Here is an 18,920-nt window from a genome sequence, read left to right as displayed (position 1 = left end):
ACAAAAAGGTCATCAGTGTCAGTGAAAGCAGAATAAGGGCTATGGAAACCGGGAGGCATAGTGTGAAAGAGTCATCTCATTTTGTGGATTGATACCATCAGCCTCCCGAAGAGCCCTTACCGATCTGTGCCGCGAGAGTGACTCCCCGGGGGCTGGGTCTTTGGGTCTGAGCGCTGCAGCAGATGGAAGAGCGTGTTTGGATTGAGTCAGGACCCAGAGCTCCCTATTAAACGACCACAGATGGCTGTACATGACCCAGGCACACGGGAGGCTATTCCCGAGGCAACAGACACCAGGTGGACTGGATACAAGCCACTGTAAGGTCTGTTTACCATGAGAAGGAATGTTGTCCATCTTCCCCTATACATGCCAAGTAGAACACTCTAGATGAAGCAGCTGATATGCTCTGTCCTCAAGCCATGTGGGACTGGCTTCATCCTCTAGATACTCCTGTTACCCTTGGTAATGCTGAGGTTAAAGGGGGTCCTTTTGCACCCCATGTAACTTCACTGCTGCAAAATTGCAGGGCAGTTCATTTTCTGTCTCGGCTTCCCGTTATGGGTCTTACTAAAAATAAAAATATATGTTAATTGATGGGAAAATGAAGAAAGTCAGAGGAGAGAATCAAGAGGCTGATCCTAGCAGGGTAGACAATTTTAACTGGTTATTAAGGAATATGGTGAATAAAACAAATACTAACAGGAGTGAAACAAAGAGGGAAAAAGGGAGAGTCACAGACGGGTCTCAGCAGGTGGAGATCATTAGGTGGATATTAAAAATAGACTGAACAAAATGGGTACTGATGGTGTTACAACCAAGGTTTGAATACAGCATCAGCCAAGGTGGGGTGGGCCGAAGGAACCCCCTGCCGGCACCCCAACGTGAAAGCACTTCACTCAAGCCAGTTCTATTTACTTCACTTTGGAGAAATTTAAAAAGCTGGAAGGTGGAAGTCCCAGTGAGAAGGCAGACCAGCAATCACTGGGAGAAGTGGCTGGGCAGGTCAGTGGAGATGAAAACTGAAACCAGGGCCAGGGTCCCTTAGCTCCAGCCCTCACTAGGGACCCACACCTTTTTTGTAAAAAAAAACCAAAACTCTTTTCCAAAAAGTGTTATTGTGGTATAACTGAAATACTATAAACTATACACATGTAAACTGAACCATTTGATAAGTTTTGACACAGACATATGCTTCTAAAATCATCGTAATCATAATATTCATGACCCCCAACCTCCCCCCACGCCCCTTCATCATCTTCCCCCTAGACTCCCAACCCCACCCAGGCAGCCTCCTATCTACTTTCTATCACTAGAATTGTTTGTACTTGCTAAATATAAATGGAGTCATTTGGCCAGATCTATTTGTATGACTTTTTTGGCTTGTTTTCTGCATCAATTTTTTTTCTTATTATGGTAAAATATACTATACATAAATAAATTGCACCATCTTAAACCTTCTTAAGTGTGCATCCAGTGGCACTGAGGACATACACGTCATTGCACAGCCGTCACCACCATCACCCCAGGGCTCTTGGCATCTTTTCCAGATGAAATTCTGTCCCATTAAAGACTCCCCATCCACGCCATCCTGTGTCCCTGGAGCCCACACTTCTACTTTCACTCTCTGTGATTTTTATGACTCTAAATACCTCATATAAGTGGAATTGTACAGTATTTGTCTGCCATTAAGTCTTTCTCAGGTACAATTTCTGGAGATTTATTTTTTCCTTTGAGGGGGCCATACTTTCTGTGTCTTTGTAGCCTTGTGATTTTTGGTTGAACACTAGACATTTTAGTCTAATGGTGACTCTGGAAATCACATTCTTTCCCTTCCCCAGGGTTTGCCAGTTTTTCCTTATTGTTTTGCTTATTGCTTTTTGGTTTTTTGAATGTTGTGGGCTATCTCTGTATCTCTGTGCCGAGGATCCACCTGAGATGTAAATGTAATGTTTTCTTAGGTCTTTTCTGAGCCCTTCCTTGGGCACATGAAGTCACATTCTAATTTTCCCATATTCACAGTTGTTTTTGAATGTTCTAGCTTTTAATATCTGGCTTCTAAAAGGGGGAAAGTGAAAAATTAATGGAAAAAGGGCAGGGGCCTCTCAAATCCCCTGGACTCACTTCAACCACGCTGCCCGCCTCTTTGTCTGCACCTCTGTGATGAGACGCAGCAGCAGCCGTCAGAGCAGAGATTCTGATTCTTGGAGGACAGAGTCCCTTTTGCCCATCCTACTTCCCACAAGCTGTGTGCAAGCCATGCCAGGAACAGGGGTGCAGCTGCCTGCTGTGGAGCTGAGGGCTGGGTAGCTGCTGCTGTGCTCAGAGCTGAAATTGGCCACAGTTTGCTGCCCAGCGTCCCCATGGAAGGTGTATGCCTTCAGAGTTCCTTCAGACAGATCCCGCCGGAGAGACCGATTCCTGGTGCTTCCTCCTCCCTCTTCCCAGAGTCCCCTCAGATCCAACGCCCTTTGCACAAGCATGGGTGAAATGGTCAGGGAGTGAAGAAGAGAAGTGCCCAGCACTCCCTGACACAGGACACAGGAGCCCCATGCACTGCAGTGCCAAAACCCACCTGTGAAGTCTTGACTCATGCGAAAGTTAGATTGAGAGAACATAGAAGTGTAAGTGTCAATAAGGTTATGAAAGTTGAAATGTTTACAGGCATTATGTAGAGAAGTTGTGTCTCCTATAGGTGAAGGGGATAAAGAGGTACAGGCTTCCAGTTATAAAATAAGTAAGTCGCGGAGATGGAAGGTACAGCATGGCGAGCATAGTCAATGACACTGTAATACCTCTGTATGGCGACAGATGGTAACTACATCAGTCTCAGTGAGCATTTTGTAACGTACATAATTGCTGGAATCCCTATGTTGTATATGGGAAACCAATATGATATTGTATGTCAACTATACTTCAATTATAAAGGGGTTGTGTCTCCTAATGTTCCAAGGAGTGGATAGGATGTCATCCTGGGACACGTCGCCTACTCGTACTGTAACACTGACCCCTGTGGATGAAACCCTAACAGGGAAGTCAGGGCTGATGGATGAAGGTGACATGAGTGGGAGAACTGGTATGTTTGAACAGGTGTTAAGTAAGGTTGTTTTGTCTGCTACCTGTTTGTATTTGGGGATGGACATCATGACTGACCGGGGACTGTATCCTGTACCTAAAACAGTCAAACAGAAGCATGGAAGGTGTGTAAGACTTCCCAAGCCCATGCAGTGTGGAATCGAAGCTGGATTCTTGTGCCCCAGCCCTACACGGAGTGCACACTGGCAAACGCCTGTGAGCACTTCCCAGTGATGGCCATGGGGCTTTGGACGGAGAATTCCGTTTTAGGGGAATTTACTGCCTTGCTATCAGACATAAATTCAAGCTACCCTAATGACTAAGGGACATAAAATGATCTTGAAACCTGTAATATCCAGAGCATCTTGAGTAATGTCAGAAAAACACTTCAATGGGCATGGCAGTGCCCAGCAGAGTGCCATACTAAATGGAAACAGTTTGTACAGGAAAATAGTATCGCACTACTTGGTGGATGCATGGAGGGGCCCAGGAGAGTGCCCCCCTTTCTCTAGGACCAGCTCTGGAACTGCACCAGGAGCTGCTGGGTTCTACTGTCACCTGGCCAGTGCCCTGGAAGCAGCTTCCAAATGACCAACAAAGAGCTGGTGGCTTGTCAGCCACTTGGATGGCAGTTCCAAGGTGAATGTCTGGACAGCATCCTGTTTGGAAGGCTACCACTCTGATCGAAAGAAGAAGGTAAAACAGATCAGCTCGGCAGGCTGACTTGGGTGCTGTTCTCCTTGCCGTGATGCAAGAACTGAACAATGGTCATATTCCATAGGACTTGGTTTCTACAGACCCAGGGCAGGGGAGGAGGGCAATGGAAACCTGGCCTGTTAAAGAGGTACTTCTATGGGGTACGTGGCAATTGCTGTGGGAAGCTGAGGAGTGCATTAAATAAAGTAGGACATGTGGGTGCCCAGCAGGAGATCACCCTTCCAGGTTTGGGAGGTGACTGGAGAAATCCCTGTGTGCTCCCTTAAGGTGGCAACCTGCATCCACAAAATGAACGGACATGGCGGGGCTTCAGCAATGAGGGGATGGGCTAAATCTAAACATGGGCCCCCTTGCGGCCTCTGAAGGCTCAAAATGCCAACACGAGCTATTCTGTCTGCCAGCAAAAGAGAGAGTGCAGGTGGCCATGGATTGCCTGGGGGCAACGCCCTGAGCAGGGTTGGGGCGAGACCTCCAAGGGCGGCCCTGGGGATGTAGGTAGGCCCCACAGGAACGAACTAAAGCTGGATGGTTTTGCTGACCTGGTGGTAGATGCACGTGCTCCGAATGAGATAAAACACCGGGACAGAAGATACTGCCCCAATCTGGATGGCCAGTTGTCATTTCTTCAGACCAAGGACCACACTTTTATAGTCCATAATGTCCAACGACGGGCAGAGAGGTCTCCTCACAGGACTGGTTGATAGAAGGGGCGTTGGAAATCGTTGCCTGTGAAACATGGAGAGAATGACCTGGAGGGCCGCCCTCCACACCTCCGCGCTGCATGCTCACTCTCCACACGAGTGTGAGTGAGCCTGAGGGGCGTCTCCACTGGATCGATTTTTCTGGTTTCTGTTGGGGCTGGAGAGGTGCTGGGATGGCGGCTGTATTATTTTTTCTTTCTTCCCATGTCAACTTCTGTTTTCCTACCTGGTGCAATGGTTACATGAACAGGGCTGCACCTACAAGTGCCTGAAGCGGCGATGATTTCTAAACAGGAGATGGCAATTATATTTTAAACCTTATGTCTGAATTCCTGAGGGCCTGATGGAGTGGGAGGTGCCTCTGCACCACCCGACACCACTGGGGATGACAGTGAAAGCAGCTATGTTGCTTGGTGGTAAAAGAGCCCTCTATTCACCCCACAAGGACCGGGGTGGACTGGAGAGGATCTTGCTAGATAGTAATGCTGCCTGCAATCGAGAGCACCACAGTGACCAGCCTAATTGTCCCAAAGGTGGGTGAGTTTGGGCAAAAATGGAGAGAAGGAGGAGTAGCAGCTAAGAGTAATGAATAGATGAGTTATGTCATAGGGGAAATCTGGTATTACTCAGGGCAGGAGAGTATATTGTCCCTCAGCCTGACCATAGCAGCTGCCTGAAAGGCCGACACATGTATTTGCTGAGACCATGCCTGCTGATGGATCCCAATACACCCAGGAACATGCAGACCTGAGTGGCCTCCCTGCGGGACGCATTTTCATATAGGATGGTGATGGCTGTTGTGACTGCCGAGGACAGTGTGGCATCCCGGCCGTGTGCCAGTGCCTTCTGAGTCGTATATCATTTTACTCTAAGGGGTCCTGTGGCCAGAGACCAGGTGGTGGTATGTGAAAAATAGAAGAAAAAATACGTATTGGCCTCTGCCCCTGGTTCCTGGCACAAAGCTCCTACATCCCTTGTAATTTCCTAAGTGGTAAGAGCACTAGGAGCATCTTTTGGTCTAGTTGGTCTTTAGTCCTGGTTCCTGCCACAGGCCTCCTAAATCTCTCGGAACTGCTTGGGCAACAGCAGTGTCTTCTGTTCTAATGAGGTGACGCTGGCTGGACCCCTCAGGAGCTCTTGGATGGGGGCTGCTCACCCGAAACAACACGGTTGGGTGACAAGCTTGGACATTGCAGCCTCACCTCCTGTCCTGCAGAGAAATTGAGTTAATGACTGATCATGCCTGATGAAGAGCCTCCATAACAACCCCACAAAGATGGGATCTGGAGAGATCTGGGCTGTGGACACATCTGGGTGCTGGAGGGCGGGGAGACCCCAACGCCCCAGGGACAGTGGCTCCAACACCGGGGACCCTTCAGGATCTCGCCTGACTTATCTCTTCATCTGGCTGTTTATCCTTCATCATATCCTTTATTATATAATAAACTGGTAAACATGTTTCCCGCAGTTCTGTGAGCTGTTCTAGCAAATAATCAAATGGGGTTTGGGGTGGTGATGGAAGCCTGCAGTTTGCAGCCAAGTCAGCAGAGGTGGGGGACCTGGGGACCTGCTGCTTGTGATTGGCATCTGAAGTGGGGGGTTTCATGGGACTGAGCCCTTAGCCTGGGGGGTCTTCCCTAACTCCAGTTAGTGTCAGAATAGGGTTGAATTGCAGGACATCCCACTGGAGTCCCTGAGAATTGCCTGGTGGGGGAAAGGCCCACACACATGGTATCAAAAGTGCTGTCAGGGGGGGCTGGCAGTGTGTGTTGGCAAAGGAGACACCAGGGGGAGGCGTGAAGGTTTTCATTACACAGAGGGTCTGTTGCGGGCTGAACTGTGCCCCCCACCGTCCATATGTTGAAGTCCTATCCCAGTCCTCAGAATGTGACTGCGTCCGAAGACAGGGCCTTTGAAGAGAGGATATGGTGGGCCCTAATCCCATCCGTGTCCTTGTAAGGAGAGGCGGTGTGGACAGGCACGGGCGCCTGGGCACCGAGGAGAGACCGCAGGAGCTCGCGGGGAGGAGGCACCTGCCCGCCGGGAGAGAGGACGGGAAAGGAAGGCGCAGCCCACTTTGCGTGCACCCGGAGCTTGGACGCGCAGCCCCCAGAACTGTGAGAAAGTAAAGGTCCTGTTTCCCGCGCCCGGCCCGAGGGCTTGGGTTACGGCAGTCCGACCAGACTCGCCGGATATCAGGGTTTTGGTCTGCGTCTCTCGCTCGCCAGTCCTGCTCCCTGTTTAGTGGTCTACGGGCACACCGGCCCGCAGTTGCGCCCACGCGCGCTGTCCCCCCGCCCCGCCGGGAGCCCCCAGGCCACTCGCCCCCTCCTTCCCCAGCTGCCCGGCCTCTGGGCCTGCGCCCGCCGGCTCGGGACCTGCTCCGGGACACCCTCCGGCCTCTCCTCCCCGGCCCGGGGCAGAGGGGCCGCGGGATCGGCAGCCCTGGGGTCTGGGCGCGGCGGACGCTAGCCCGCGCCTGGGGGGCGCGCGCGGGGCGCGCGCGGAGGAGGGGGCGCCCGCCGCGCTGCCGGGAGCCTGGACTCCGGGAAGGAGGCGGGGGAGGGCAGCCCGTGCAGGGCCGCCGGGGCGCGCGCCTCGGGAAAGCAGAAGCGAGCCGGGCTCTGGGAGGGGAAACTCGGCACTGGAGCTCTCGCCCCCGCGCCCGGCCCACCCCGATCCGCGGGACGCCCCAAAATCGCGCCGCCTGCCCCACTGCGCAGTCCCCGCTCATCCGGTGCGCCCGCCCCGCCCCGCCTCGAGGGAGGGCGCCGCCCGCGCCGCGCGGGGCTGCCACACCGGCCCGGGACCGAGAGGCTGCCCAGCGCGCGAGTCCGGACCTCGCCCCTCCCGGGGTCCCCACCCCGCAGGCCCCGGCCTTCCTCCGTGGGACGCCGCCGTGCCCCCGCATCCTGCCTCCCAGGGCCCCGGCCCCGGCGCGGCCGCATCCTCCTGCCCGCCCCTCCCGCCCCGCGCCCGGCCCTCCTCCCCAGGGCCCAGGGCGGCCCGGTCAGGCCCCCGGAGCCCCGCCGCTTCTTGGAGGAGCGCGCCATGCTCCGGCTCCTGGCGCTGGTGCTCCCGCTGCTGCCGCCGCCCGTGTGCTCCCCGGAGCCCTCGGCGCAGGACGTGCGCCTGGGCGTGGTGAGTGCCAGGGTCCCCAGGCGCCGCCCGGGGGAGGCTGCCGGCTCGTTCGGATGTCCAAAGTGCCTGCGCACAGGGTCTGGGCATCGGGATTCTTGGACCCGTCAGATCTGGGGCCCGGATCTGAGGATCTGGAAAGGGGCTGGGATGGGGAGGTGGGGACCAGGACTGTTGGGTCCAGAGGAAACCCGGGGCTGGAGGGCCGGGACCTTGAGAGGAGCGGCAGGCGGGCACTCGGGGCTGGGGGGCCCCGGGTGCCTGGCGAGAGGTGGGGACGCCACCTCCCCGACGGTGGTGGGAGGGGAGCGTCCCATCCCTCCCACCCTTCCCACCTCACCTGTTCGCTCCTCTGGTCTAGGACTGGCTGACCCGCTACGGCTACCTGCCGCCGCCCCACCCCGCCCAAGCCCAGCTGCAGAGCCCTGCAAAGCTGCGGGATGCGATCAAGGTCATGCAGAGGTTTGCTGGGCTGCCTGAAACGGGCCTCCTGGGTAGGTAGCCCCCAACCACTTCCCCAGCCCAGCCTCTGCACCTCGCCTGATCATTATCCAGCCGTTTCTAAACCTCAGCATGCACCCAAATCACAGGAGCTGTGAAAAGACTGATCTTGGATCCCAACCAGAGAGGGTCCCAGGCATTCCTCTTTCAGTAAATATTTACTGAGTATTTATTTCTTGCACGTCAGGCTATTTCAGGCTCTTCTGGAAGAGTAGTGAACAAAGTATATAAGGTCCCTGCTCTCATAGAGAGGAACACACACATGGATCAAGAACAGAAACATGCAGGGTGATTTCAGATAGTGGTCCATGTTTCAAAGAAAATAAAGTGCTACTGGTATTAAGGGTCTGGTGTGGTCAGGGAAGGGCCCCTCTGAATGGTGTTGTGTAAGTTTAAAATTGTTCATATGACTCACATAACTCATAGGACACAAAGAGTAGAAGCCAGCCATGGGAAGATGTGGGAGAAGAGTGTCCCAGGCAAGTGCGAAGGCCCTGTGGTGGACACAGGCTTGTGTGTCCATGATGAAAGGGAGAGTGAGGAGCTGGGCAAGGGACACATGGTGAGCAGGGGTGGGGAGGGTGCTTGAAAAGTGTTTGGATTTGATTCCAAGCGTGATTAGAAACCATGGGAGGATTTGAAGGAGGGAGACAGCTTGATATGACTTGCAGCTTAAGCTTCCTTTGGTTGCTGATGGGGAATGGAGGGTGGGGAGCCCAGAAACAGGGAGGAGCAGTCATAGTGTATAGATAAGGGATGTGATGAGAAGTGGTAGAATCCAGGGTGCATGGGTTGGAGGAAGAGCTGAGAAGCTCTGGTTTAATGTGGAGGAAGGGGGAACCGGAGGGATCCTAGCTCACTGTGGGGGAAGGTGGGACTTTCCTCTGTCCTGTCCCCTGCCAAGCAGGGCCTGCAGTCTGTAAGTGCTCAATTACTCTGTCATTTGGACCAATGAGGTGTGGTTTGACCTTCATTTGAAGATAAGGAGTCAGCTGGGATTGGACCTGAGCTAGGAGAGGGGGTTCTAGGCAGATCTAGCCCAGAGACCAGAGACCTGGCAACTTTGGACTTTTTCTGGATGTGAGGGGGGTTTAGGAGCTAGGGTGGGAGGCACGGGCACCCTCCAAGGAGTTACAGCCACAAAGACAGTTCTCACTGCACCCCAGGGCTCCTTTCTCCTGAGTCCAGCCTCTGGGGCTCAGGGAAGCAGGACCCCAGATCCTGGCCTGAGATTCTGAGCACCACCTAGAGGCAGCCAGTCTGTCCAGGGCCAGGTGCAGAGGGTGACACCACCCAGGTCAGTGTGGTAGTTTGATATGGGCTGGCTTCCAGAACCCGACAGCCTGGGTTCAATTCCAGGGGCTTCCTTAGGCAAGTTGTTTTAATCCCCAAGCCTCGGTTTCCCCATGTAGATCATTCTCTGGTACCATGACTAGGGCAGATGTCTTACTGCTGATCCGCCTCTCTTACAACCTCTCTCACAGACCCAGTGACGGTGGCCACCATGAATAAGCCCCGCTGCTCCCTGCCCGACGTGCTGGGCGTGGCAGGGCTGGTCAGGCGTCGCCGCAGATATGCTCTGAGTGGTAGCGTGTGGAAGAAGCGAACCCTGACATGGAGGTGGATCCTGGTGCCCACCCCTCCACCCCCGGGCTGCGGGCTGGGCCCAGCTCTGAGGGGCTGCTTTCTGTCTCCCTGGCCACCCTTCTCCCTGCTCCTCTCTCTCCAGGGTACACTCCTTCCCCCAGAGCTCAGCCCTGAGCCAGGAGACAGTGCGGACCCTCATGTACCATGCCTTGGCCACCTGGGGCATTGAGTCAGGCCTCAAATTCCAGGAGGCGGGTTCTCAGGGCCCAGCAGAGCCTGACATCCTCATCGACTTTGCCCGGGCGTACCACCAGGACAGTTACCCCTTCGACGGGCAGGGGGGCACCCTAGCCCATGCCTTCTTCCCCGGAGAGCACTCCATCTCTGGGGACACTCACTTCGATGATGAGGAGACCTGGACTTTTGGGTCAAAAGGTACCATCTCCCCTCTCCTGGGAGGTCCTCTCCTAAGTTTGTCTATCCTTAAGAATTGCATTTAAATACATTTATTGATGTAGGCTGTATCAGTTGGGCTTCTCCAGAAAAACAGAACCCAGTAGGTTGTGTGTGTGTACGTGTGTGTGTGTATAATGACTTATTTTAAGGAATTGGCTCATGGGTTTGTGGAGTCTGGCAGGCTCAAAATTTGTAGGGCAGGCCTGCAGCCTGAAAATTCAGGTGAGATTTGATGTTGCACTCTTGAGTCCAATATCTGCAGGACAAGCCAGCAGACCAGAAGCCCAGGCAGGATTTCTAGACCGTGATTTTAAGGGAGAATTCCTTCTTCTCTGGGAAACCTGTTTTTGCTTTTACGACCTTCAGCTGATTAGGTGAGGCCCACCCACCATGTGGAGCATAATCTGCTTTACTTACAGTCAATTGATTGTAGATGTTAATCACATCTGCAAAGTAACCTCCACAGTGACATCATCTAGACTGGTGTCTGACCAAACAACAGGGCGCCATAGTCTGGCCAAACTGATAAAAAAAATTATCCATCACAGAGGTCTGTCGGGTGCTCAGCTTTGAGGTGGGGCTGGGTACTGAGAGAGGCAAGACACAGCTCCGTCCAGCAGCTGAGTCACAAGAATAACCCGCAGTTGCTACACAGGGTGACACAATTACAGGGAATCACAGCAGAGGAAGTCCTTGAGCCTGTGGATGCTCAGAGGAAAGGCCAACCCAAAGCTCTTGAGTGAGGGGGTCTTCCTGGAAGGGATGACTTTGTTCATTATATATATTTACACATACACACACACACACACACACACACACACACACACACACACACACACACACAGTGCACAGGGTGGGGGTGGGCCACATAAGGAAGCACAAGCCGGTGAGCTAGCTGAGTCCAAGGTGCTCAGGGTGACAGCAGGGGGGTGACAAACAGCCTGGGACATTTGGGGCCGGATGGCAAAATAGGTCAGGAGGGAGACTGTAGAGGATGGCCCGTCAACTCACACCACAAGGGGCCTTGGGGAGCACCGGGAGGAGTGGGGCAGCAGGATGCTGAAGGCAGTGGGATGCCTGGAAGGTTCTGCATTCTAGAAATACCACTGGCTGTGGTGAGGGGCAAGAGGGGCAGGGGGACAGGAAGTCCAGGTGAGAGACCATGGTGGGTGATGCGGGAGGAGGGCAGTGGTCAGGATGGGCAGAGATGGGATCTGACTGGACCCTGGGGGCAAAGGGGATGGGGAGGGTGGAGCGACTGTTTTGGGGTGGGGTGCCTGAAGGAGGGCATCCTGCCAGTGCAGGTCGGAGGAGGAGGGCAGGCTCTCAGAAGGCAGGGCTGGGTTCAGGCGGCTGAGTGCAGGCAATGTGTAGGTGGGCGAGAATCTTGCTCTGGGCTCCTCTAACCTGGCTCAGCCTCCCCAGAAGGGGGCTTGAGATGGAAATTCTTGTGCAAGTAGTTTCTCAGGGGCACGTTCTTAGGGAAAAGGGAAGCGGGAGAGGACTGGGGAAAGAAGCTCAGCAAGGATGTGGGCTCAGCTGGAGAGGGGCCTGTCCCCCTTGGGAGCTCAGGAGCATCAACAGCGCCACTGAGTTGGTGCTGCCTGTGGGCTGGGACCCCGCAACTCTGGTCCCTTATCAACCAGCCATTGGCTGTGAGCTGAATCTGGGCGGTGAGGGAGAGCCGTTTTCTGGGGAGGGGTAGCCACAGCGTGGGCACGTAGGCCCTGTGGAGGACTTGGCAAGGCTGTGAATGCAGCATTTATTAAGCCAGGGTCCTCTGCCTGCTACTTGTGTAGGTTCCTTGACCTAAATGTACTCAGTTTCTTCATCTGAGAAATGGGGATAGTGGTAGTGCCTGCTGGCAGTGTGGGCTTGCGGGTTAAATGAGTGATTCGCCTACAGCTGTCAGCACAGGGCCTGGCATGGAGCGGCACTCCATTCTCTGCCAGCTGCTGTGGTTGGGCCTGGTGGCAGATATTGAGAGTCACCATACTTGGTAAGCGGAGTTGGTAAGCGGAGAAGGTCAAGGAGAGCCCACAGTAAAGGGGAAGGTGGCGGTGGGGTGGGGGGCGAGCACTCAAGGAAATGGAGAAGGAACAGAACAGAACAAGAGCAAAGGAAGAAGTGGCCAGCAGTGGGCAAGGCCGCAGGCAGGGCCAGTAAGTTACGGGGCCTGGATTCAGTCATCTGGGGACCAAGTGACCTCAGTGCCTGCGGGCTCAGCGGGCGGGGGAAGAATCCAGACCACAGTGGGGTTAGGCGTGAGAGGGGCTGAGGAAGTGAAGACTGACTGGAGAACTGGCTGGGCGAGAAGAGGGGTGCGGAAGGGGGCGGGCCAGGCCTGGGGATGTCTTAGAATGAGGGGATCCAGCGCACGCAGGGTCGCTGGATGAGGCAAGAGGAAGAAGGCGGGGTGGATGCAGGGTTGGGGGGACGGGTGGGGCATGCTCCCTGTCCTGGGGGGGGGTGAGTGAGGCAGCCTCGTAGCAGAGGGCAAGGCCGGAGGCAGGAGGTGAGCATGGGGGGAGGTGAAGTTATCTGTCCCTGTGCACAGGAAGTTACACAGTAGACTGGACGACCTGTCTTGATGAAATAGGATGTGAAATTTGTCAGCATCTGTCTTTCAAGAGCTGGGGGCTGCGGCCGGGAGCAGCTTGAAAGGTTATGGGCTGGAACCGGAGCCCAGGGGAGAGAACACGGCGTCTGTCTGTCCTGGGGCGGAGATGAGATGGCGCCCACAGACTGCGGGCCGGACTCTTCAGGGCCTGGGTCTGCACAGTTATGAAATTTGCCAGCTGCATACATAGCGTGAGAAGTGTGCCAGGAAGGGGTGTGACCCGGGGAGCGGCGAGCCCGGGAGGGGGCAAGGGAGGAAAGCAGCTACCTGATTTAGACACTAAACTTCCTCCAGTTTCTCAGAAAAGGGACTCAGGGAAGTAAGAAAACCCAGAGTACTCGGCCCCAGAGTCCCAGCTCTTGCGTATAACTTGACATCTCTGTGCCTCAGTTTCCTGGCCTGTAAGGTGGGTTTGTGAGAAGCAAAGCAAGACAGGTGTTTGCTACTCTCCTTAAGACTCATGCATTTCATTCTTAGATCCTCATCTAGGGGCCTGAGGGGCACAGAGATCCGCTTTTCAGTTCACCAGGTCACTTCCAATGATCCCACTTGCAGCACTGCTGACCCTAATTAGAGATTTCCATGAAGTAGATCAAAATCTGGGGAAGTCCACACCTCCCAGGGGACTGCCTGCCTCTCGCTGTCCCTGCCTCCGTCTCTTCTGGCCTCTCACCAGCTCTCTGCCTCCATCTCTTCTGGCCTCTCACAGGAGTAGAAGCAAGGCAGCAGGCGGATCAGTTGGGGGCTGGGTTCTGCCAGCAACCAAGAGTGTGAGGAGACTCACTGCTGGCGCCCGGCTGCATCTCCAAGGAGGAGGCCTTTGTGGCCAGGGGGCTGGGAGCGAGGTGGGCACGGGGCCAGCAGGCTGTGGTTGCAGAGTGCTGGCTGGGGCTGTGTCGGAGGAGGCTGGGGGAGGGGAACTGCGGAAGGGCCAGAGGAGAGGGGTCCTAGGCACCAGAGGGGTGTGGCTCTGGGGGAAGGACGGAGGTGGGAGCAGAGGGAAGGTCTTGGGGGCTGAGCCTGAGGAGACCAGAAACGTTTCCTGAGGGCGGGGCCCCTGGCCTCCGGAGCTGGGGGGTAGGGGTGCCCCAAGGGCTGGGGCTTCCTCTAGAGACCTGCCTACACCCCCAAGCTCCTGCTTCCCCCAGGGTGTCTCTGTATGCACAGCCTTCCCTTCCTGGGGGCAGGGGCTATATTGGTGTAAGGCTGCCCTTCCCTCTGTCCCTACGGTCCTGCCTGCAGTCTCCCTAACCTGTTTTGTGGGTCTCTGCAGCCCTCTACCCCCGGGTCTAGCATTGCCAATCCAGACCACTCTGAAATATTTCCTGACAAGGTGAATGCATACCAGAAGGATGAAATGGCTCAGGAAGGGGTCTGGGTGGAGCGGGCTGGGGCCACTTTTTGAGGGTCTCCTGGCTGTCACTCCCTCTTCCTGGCTGCCCCCTTTCCTGGTTCTAGGGAGCCATGGCTCCAGCCCTCTCTGCCTCTCTCCCCAGATGGAGAGGGCACAGACCTGTTCGCTGTGGCCGTCCATGAGTTTGGCCACGCCCTGGGCCTGGGCCACTCCTCAGCGCCCGACTCCATCATGAGGCCCTTTTACCAGGGCCCAGTGGGCAACCCTGACAAGTACCGCCTGTCCCAGGATGACCGTGAAGGCCTGCAGCAGCTTTATGGTACAAAAAGTGGGGGGGCTCGCCCTGTGCCCAGGCCGCAGGGTCAGGGAACCCAGGCCTCTCTGACTCTCTCCACAGGGAAGGCGCCCCACAGCCCATCTGACAGGCCCACAAGGAAACCCCTGGCCCCCCCGCCGCCGCCCCCCGCCCTGCCCCCGGACAGGTGAGCCCCCTCCAGCCGTGGGACCTCGGTGAGCCCCTAACCTCTGTGCCCTCCAGGGTGAGATGAGCGTGGTTAGAGTCCCTGCCTTGGGGGACTGTCCTCGGGATGGAGAGGCAGGAGACTCGAGCCCTCTGTCCTCCTCTCCTGGCCTCCACAGCACCCCCCTCCCTGTCCCCAATCGGTGTGAAGGCAACTTTGACGCCATCGCCAACATCCGTGGCGAAATCTTCTTTTTCAAAGGTGCGTCCCTTCGGATCTCCTTTGACCTCACATAACTGGCTTCCTTCCCGGTTGGGGTGGCCCACTGGACCGTGGGGTGTCCCGGGACGCGGCACTTTCAGTGCCGGAACAGGGACTGTCCCAGGCCCGCCGGGCTCCCTTGGTTCCAGATGGACGGACCCCCCCCCCGGCCGTCGGGGGGACCCGGTACTGCGTCCCGACCCCCCACCCTCGGGGAGAAGGCCTCCCATGCCCGCGCCTTCCGCCCCCACAGGCCCCTGGTTCTGGCGCCTCCAGCCCTCAGGGCAGCTGGTGTCCCCCCGGCCCGCGCGGCTCCACCGCTTCTGGGAGGGGCTGCCCGCGCAGGTGCGGGTCGTCCAGGCCGCCTACGCCAGGCCCCGGGACGGCCGCATCCTCCTCTTCAGCGGTGAGTGGGGCCCGGGGCGGGGCCGGCGGGCGCGGGCGCGGGGCTCACGCGGCGGCCCCGGGGCAGGCCCCCGGTTCTGGGTGTTCCAGGACCGGCGGCTGGAGGGCGCCCCGCGGCCGCTGGAGGAGCTGGGGCTGCCGCCGGGGGAGGAGGTGGACGCCGTGTTCTCGTGGCCGCTGAACGGGAAGACCTACTTGGTCCGGGGCCAGCGCTACTGGCGGTTCGACGAGGCGGCGGGGCGCGCCGACCCCGGCTACCCGCGCGACCTGGGCCTCTGGGAAGGGGCGCCCGCCGCCCCCGACGACGTCACCGTCAGCAACACAGGTGGGAGGGCGGGGGAGGCCGGGGGCCCGGGGGCGCGGCGGGCGGGCGCAGGCGGGCCAGGGCAGCCGCGAGCGCCTCCTTCCCCGCAGGTGACACCTACTTCTTCAAGGGCGCCCACTACTGGCGCTTTCCCAAGGGCAGCGTCAAGGCGGAGCCGGACTCCCCGCAGCCCATGGGCCCCACGTGGCTGGACTGCCCGGCGCCCAGCGCTGGCCCGCGCGCTCCCAGGCCCCCCAAAGCGACCGCGCAGCCGGGGACCTGCGAGTGTCAGTGCGAGATCAGCCGGGCTGCGGGGCGGCCGGCGCGGCCCCTCCTGCTGGCCCTCGGGCCCCTGCTGCTGGGGGGCGCCGCTGCTCGCTGAGGCCCGGCGGGGGTGGGCCGCGCGGCCCGGAGCTCTGCCGCCTGGCCTCGGCTTTTCCCGGAACAGCTAGACTTTCTCGGAGCCCAGCTGGGTGACCCCCTATTGCCCAGCCCCACGCAACACAGCTGCTCTCGGCTGTCTGGGGCTTCAGAGGATGGGCCTGACCGGGGAAATGGACCCCAGCCCCTTTCTCCGCCGCTGCTCTGAGTTCCCAGATGTTTCTCATCCTGTGCTGCTTCCACCATGTCCCAGCCCATGCCACAGGGGCCTGGGGACCCCGGGCCTGCCCTGAGACCCTCCGGAACACCGGTGCCCCATGTCCTGGGTGACAGCAGGGCCACACTGATGACCGTCCACAACCTGGCTGTGGACCTCGTATCTGGTCACCACGCTGACGCAGAACTGCTCCCATTCAATACGACACTCTCCTAGCCTTAGAACTCCTCGGGCTGCCTCCACCCTGGATGGTCCGCCACCCTGCAAAGAGAACTTGGCCCCCCTCAGTGCTGGTGGAAAAACAGTGGACTGAGTTCCCTCTCAATCTGGGGTCCCTGCCTCCTCAGCACTCAGGGGGTGGAACATGGGCCATCTCATTCACCCCCAAACCCCTCAGAATTCAGGAGCTGAATCAGTGTCTCTGGAACCACATTTCTGGAATATTCCACCTCAGAATCACCCAGGGAACCTCACCCTGACTCCCCACCCTGGGAGTGGGGCCGAGAGTCTGCATCACCTATCTTGGCCCTGATGGGCAGGGGAGCCTGGACGGCGCCATCTCTGCCTTGCAGTTCTTCTGGGTCTGCCATGTTCTCCCTCCTGGGGGCCAAGCTTCCTGTTTTCTACAGAACCAGGCTGACGGCCTTGGTGGAGAGGGGTCCACAGCCCATGAGTGGAGGCACTTAGCTGCCGCTTCTTGGGTTGCCATCCAGCCTTGGCGTTGCCCAGAGCTCAGCTGTGGGCTGTGGTCCCAGGGAGCAGACACCCCCTGCCACTGGCCCCAACACGTAGACCAGCCTGAGGGCACCAGCCAGGCATCTTCAGCCAGCCTGTGACCTGGGAGTTCTAAGCCGCCAGAAGACCAGAAATCTGGGCCTCTGTCAGGATCCTTTTGAAGTATGAGGAGGGGGAAACTTGTCTTTTAAAAGCTCAGTCCCAGCTAGAAAGACAATAAAAACAACTGGAAAGAAAGTTTTTCATTTCTTCTGAGCACGAATGGACCTGGGGTGGCAGGAACTTGCCAGACCGGAACTATTTTGTTCTGCAGAAGTTGTGATCCAGAGTTGCCAGGCTGCAAGGGGGTGTGGAGGTGGGGGGTGTGGAGGTGGGGGGTGTGGAGGTGGGAGGGGGGTAGGGACAGTGATCAGGAGGAGGAAGCAAAGGGAGGAAACCATAACTTAGGGGGGTGCAGAGAAGGGTGTCCAGTGTGAAACTGGAGGCTGCTTTCATTGCCCCATGGAAACTTCTCCAGTCTTTAACAACCTGTCAAGTCGAGTACAGAAAAATGCCATGTCAAATTGATTAATTTTGTTTAAAAAATGGTTACAGGCGCATCATCAAAAATGTAAACTTTGGTGCTTCAAAGGACACCATCAAAAAAGTGAAAAGACAGCCCACAGAATGGAAGAAAGTATTTGCATATGATACATTTGACGAGTGACTTGTATCCAGAATATACAAAGTACCCATGTAACTTAATAATAAAATAGCAAATAACCTGATTTAAAAATGGGCAAAAGATGAGAGGACACAGTTCTCTAAGATAAATGGCCAATAAGCACATAAAAAGATGCCCCCCACGATAAGTCACAGGAAAGCGCAAATGAAAACCACAATGGGAAACTGTTTCACATCCACTAGAATGGCTAGAATCAAAAAGGTGTAACAGTGTCAATGAGGAGAAATTGGAACTTTTACACGTGCTGCTGGGATATAAAATGGTGCAGTTGCTTTGGAAAATAGTTGGGCATTTCCTCAAAAAGTTGAAAATAAAGTTATGATATGATATTACCCAGCCATTCCACTCTTAGGTATATACCCAAGAGAAACGAAAGAAAACACATCCACACAAAAGTTGCACATGGATGTTGACAGCAGCATTATTCATAGTAGCCAAAAGGTGGAAACAACCCAAATGTCTATCAATAGAAGAATGGATAAACAACATGTGGTCTAGCCACACAGTGGCATATTATTCAGCCACAGAAAGGGATGAAGCCCTGGGACATGCTACCATGTGGGTGAATTGGAAACTCTATGCTGAAGTGCTGAGGGCAGGAAGCCAGACACAAAAGGTCGCATGTGAGCCTTTATGTGAAATGTCCAGCAGGAGAATCCATAGAGACTGAGAGTGAAAGTCTGGGCCTGGTGGGGGTGGCGCTGTGGGCACGGGGGGTTGCTAGCTAAGGGGTATGGAATTTCTTTTTGAGGTGATTAAAATGATCTGAAACTGTGCTAATGGGTGAACAGTTCTGCACACTGCATTGTGCACTTTAATGGGTGAATTATATTGCACATGAGTTGTATCTCAGCAAAGCTGTGAAGAAAATGGCACAGTCTGCATGAAACACAAAACGGTTTCAGACGGCGGACTTTGGGAGACAGTGCCGGAGGGCCCAGGGCCGCGTGGCTCAGGGAGCCAGGCTCTGGAAAGGAAGCCCAGATGCATGACTTGCCGCTGAAGCAGGGGCAGCTCCCTTCCCTCTCCGACCCTGAAATTCAGTGGGCTCAGGGAAGGGTCTGGACCCCCAGGTGTGTAAAGGGGGTTTCAGACTATTGAGGGGGCTCCTAAGGGGGGCAGGGAGACACTAGCTGAGCTCCAGCTAACCCAACTGAGATTTCACCAAGGAAATGTGCCTTACATTTTGTTCCTCTGTCTCTGTGTGTCTCACACACACACACACACACACACACACACACACACACACACACACACACACACACACGTGTGAGCCCTGCATTGGG

At 56.1% G+C, this 18,920-nt stretch overlaps 1 protein-coding gene across 1 annotated transcript; it reads left to right on the top strand.

Annotated features, from left to right (window-relative positions):
• Positions 1 to 6,979: 6,979 nt before the first annotated feature.
• MMP25 (matrix metallopeptidase 25) lies at positions 6,980 to 17,147 on the top strand. Its single transcript, XM_037024526.2, has 10 exons — positions 6,980 to 7,631; positions 7,990 to 8,122; positions 9,614 to 9,749; positions 9,859 to 10,151; positions 14,289 to 14,465; positions 14,544 to 14,628; positions 14,786 to 14,868; positions 15,122 to 15,274; positions 15,341 to 15,598; positions 15,688 to 17,147. Exons 1-10 carry the CDS (start codon positions 7,542 to 7,544, stop codon positions 15,957 to 15,959), a joined length of 1,680 nt encoding a protein of 559 aa, XP_036880421.1. The 5' UTR covers positions 6,980 to 7,541; the 3' UTR covers positions 15,960 to 17,147.
• The last annotated feature ends 1,773 nt before the right edge of the window (positions 17,148 to 18,920 follow it).

The sequence above is a fragment of the Manis javanica genome, chromosome 10 (genome assembly GCF_040802235.1).
Source record: "Manis javanica isolate MJ-LG chromosome 10, MJ_LKY, whole genome shotgun sequence".
NCBI lineage: Eukaryota > Metazoa > Chordata > Mammalia > Pholidota > Manidae > Manis > Manis javanica.
The sequence above is the reverse complement of the archived record's forward strand: the minus strand, read 5'-3'. Positions and strand labels throughout refer to the sequence as shown.

Bases quoted from the DNA above. Each gene is read 5' to 3' on its own strand.
- MMP25 (XM_037024526.2), top strand. From the start codon at position 7,542: ATGCTCCGGCTCCTGGCGCTGGTGCTCCCGCTGCTGCCGCCGCCCGTG. The intron at 8,123-9,613 runs GTAGGTAGCCCC...CCTCTCTCACAG, and splicing joins GCCTGAAACGGGCCTCCTGG to ACCCAGTGACGGTGGCCACC. The intron at 15,275-15,340 runs GTGAGTGGGGCC...GCCCCGGGGCAG, and splicing joins CCGCATCCTCCTCTTCAGCG to GCCCCCGGTTCTGGGTGTTC.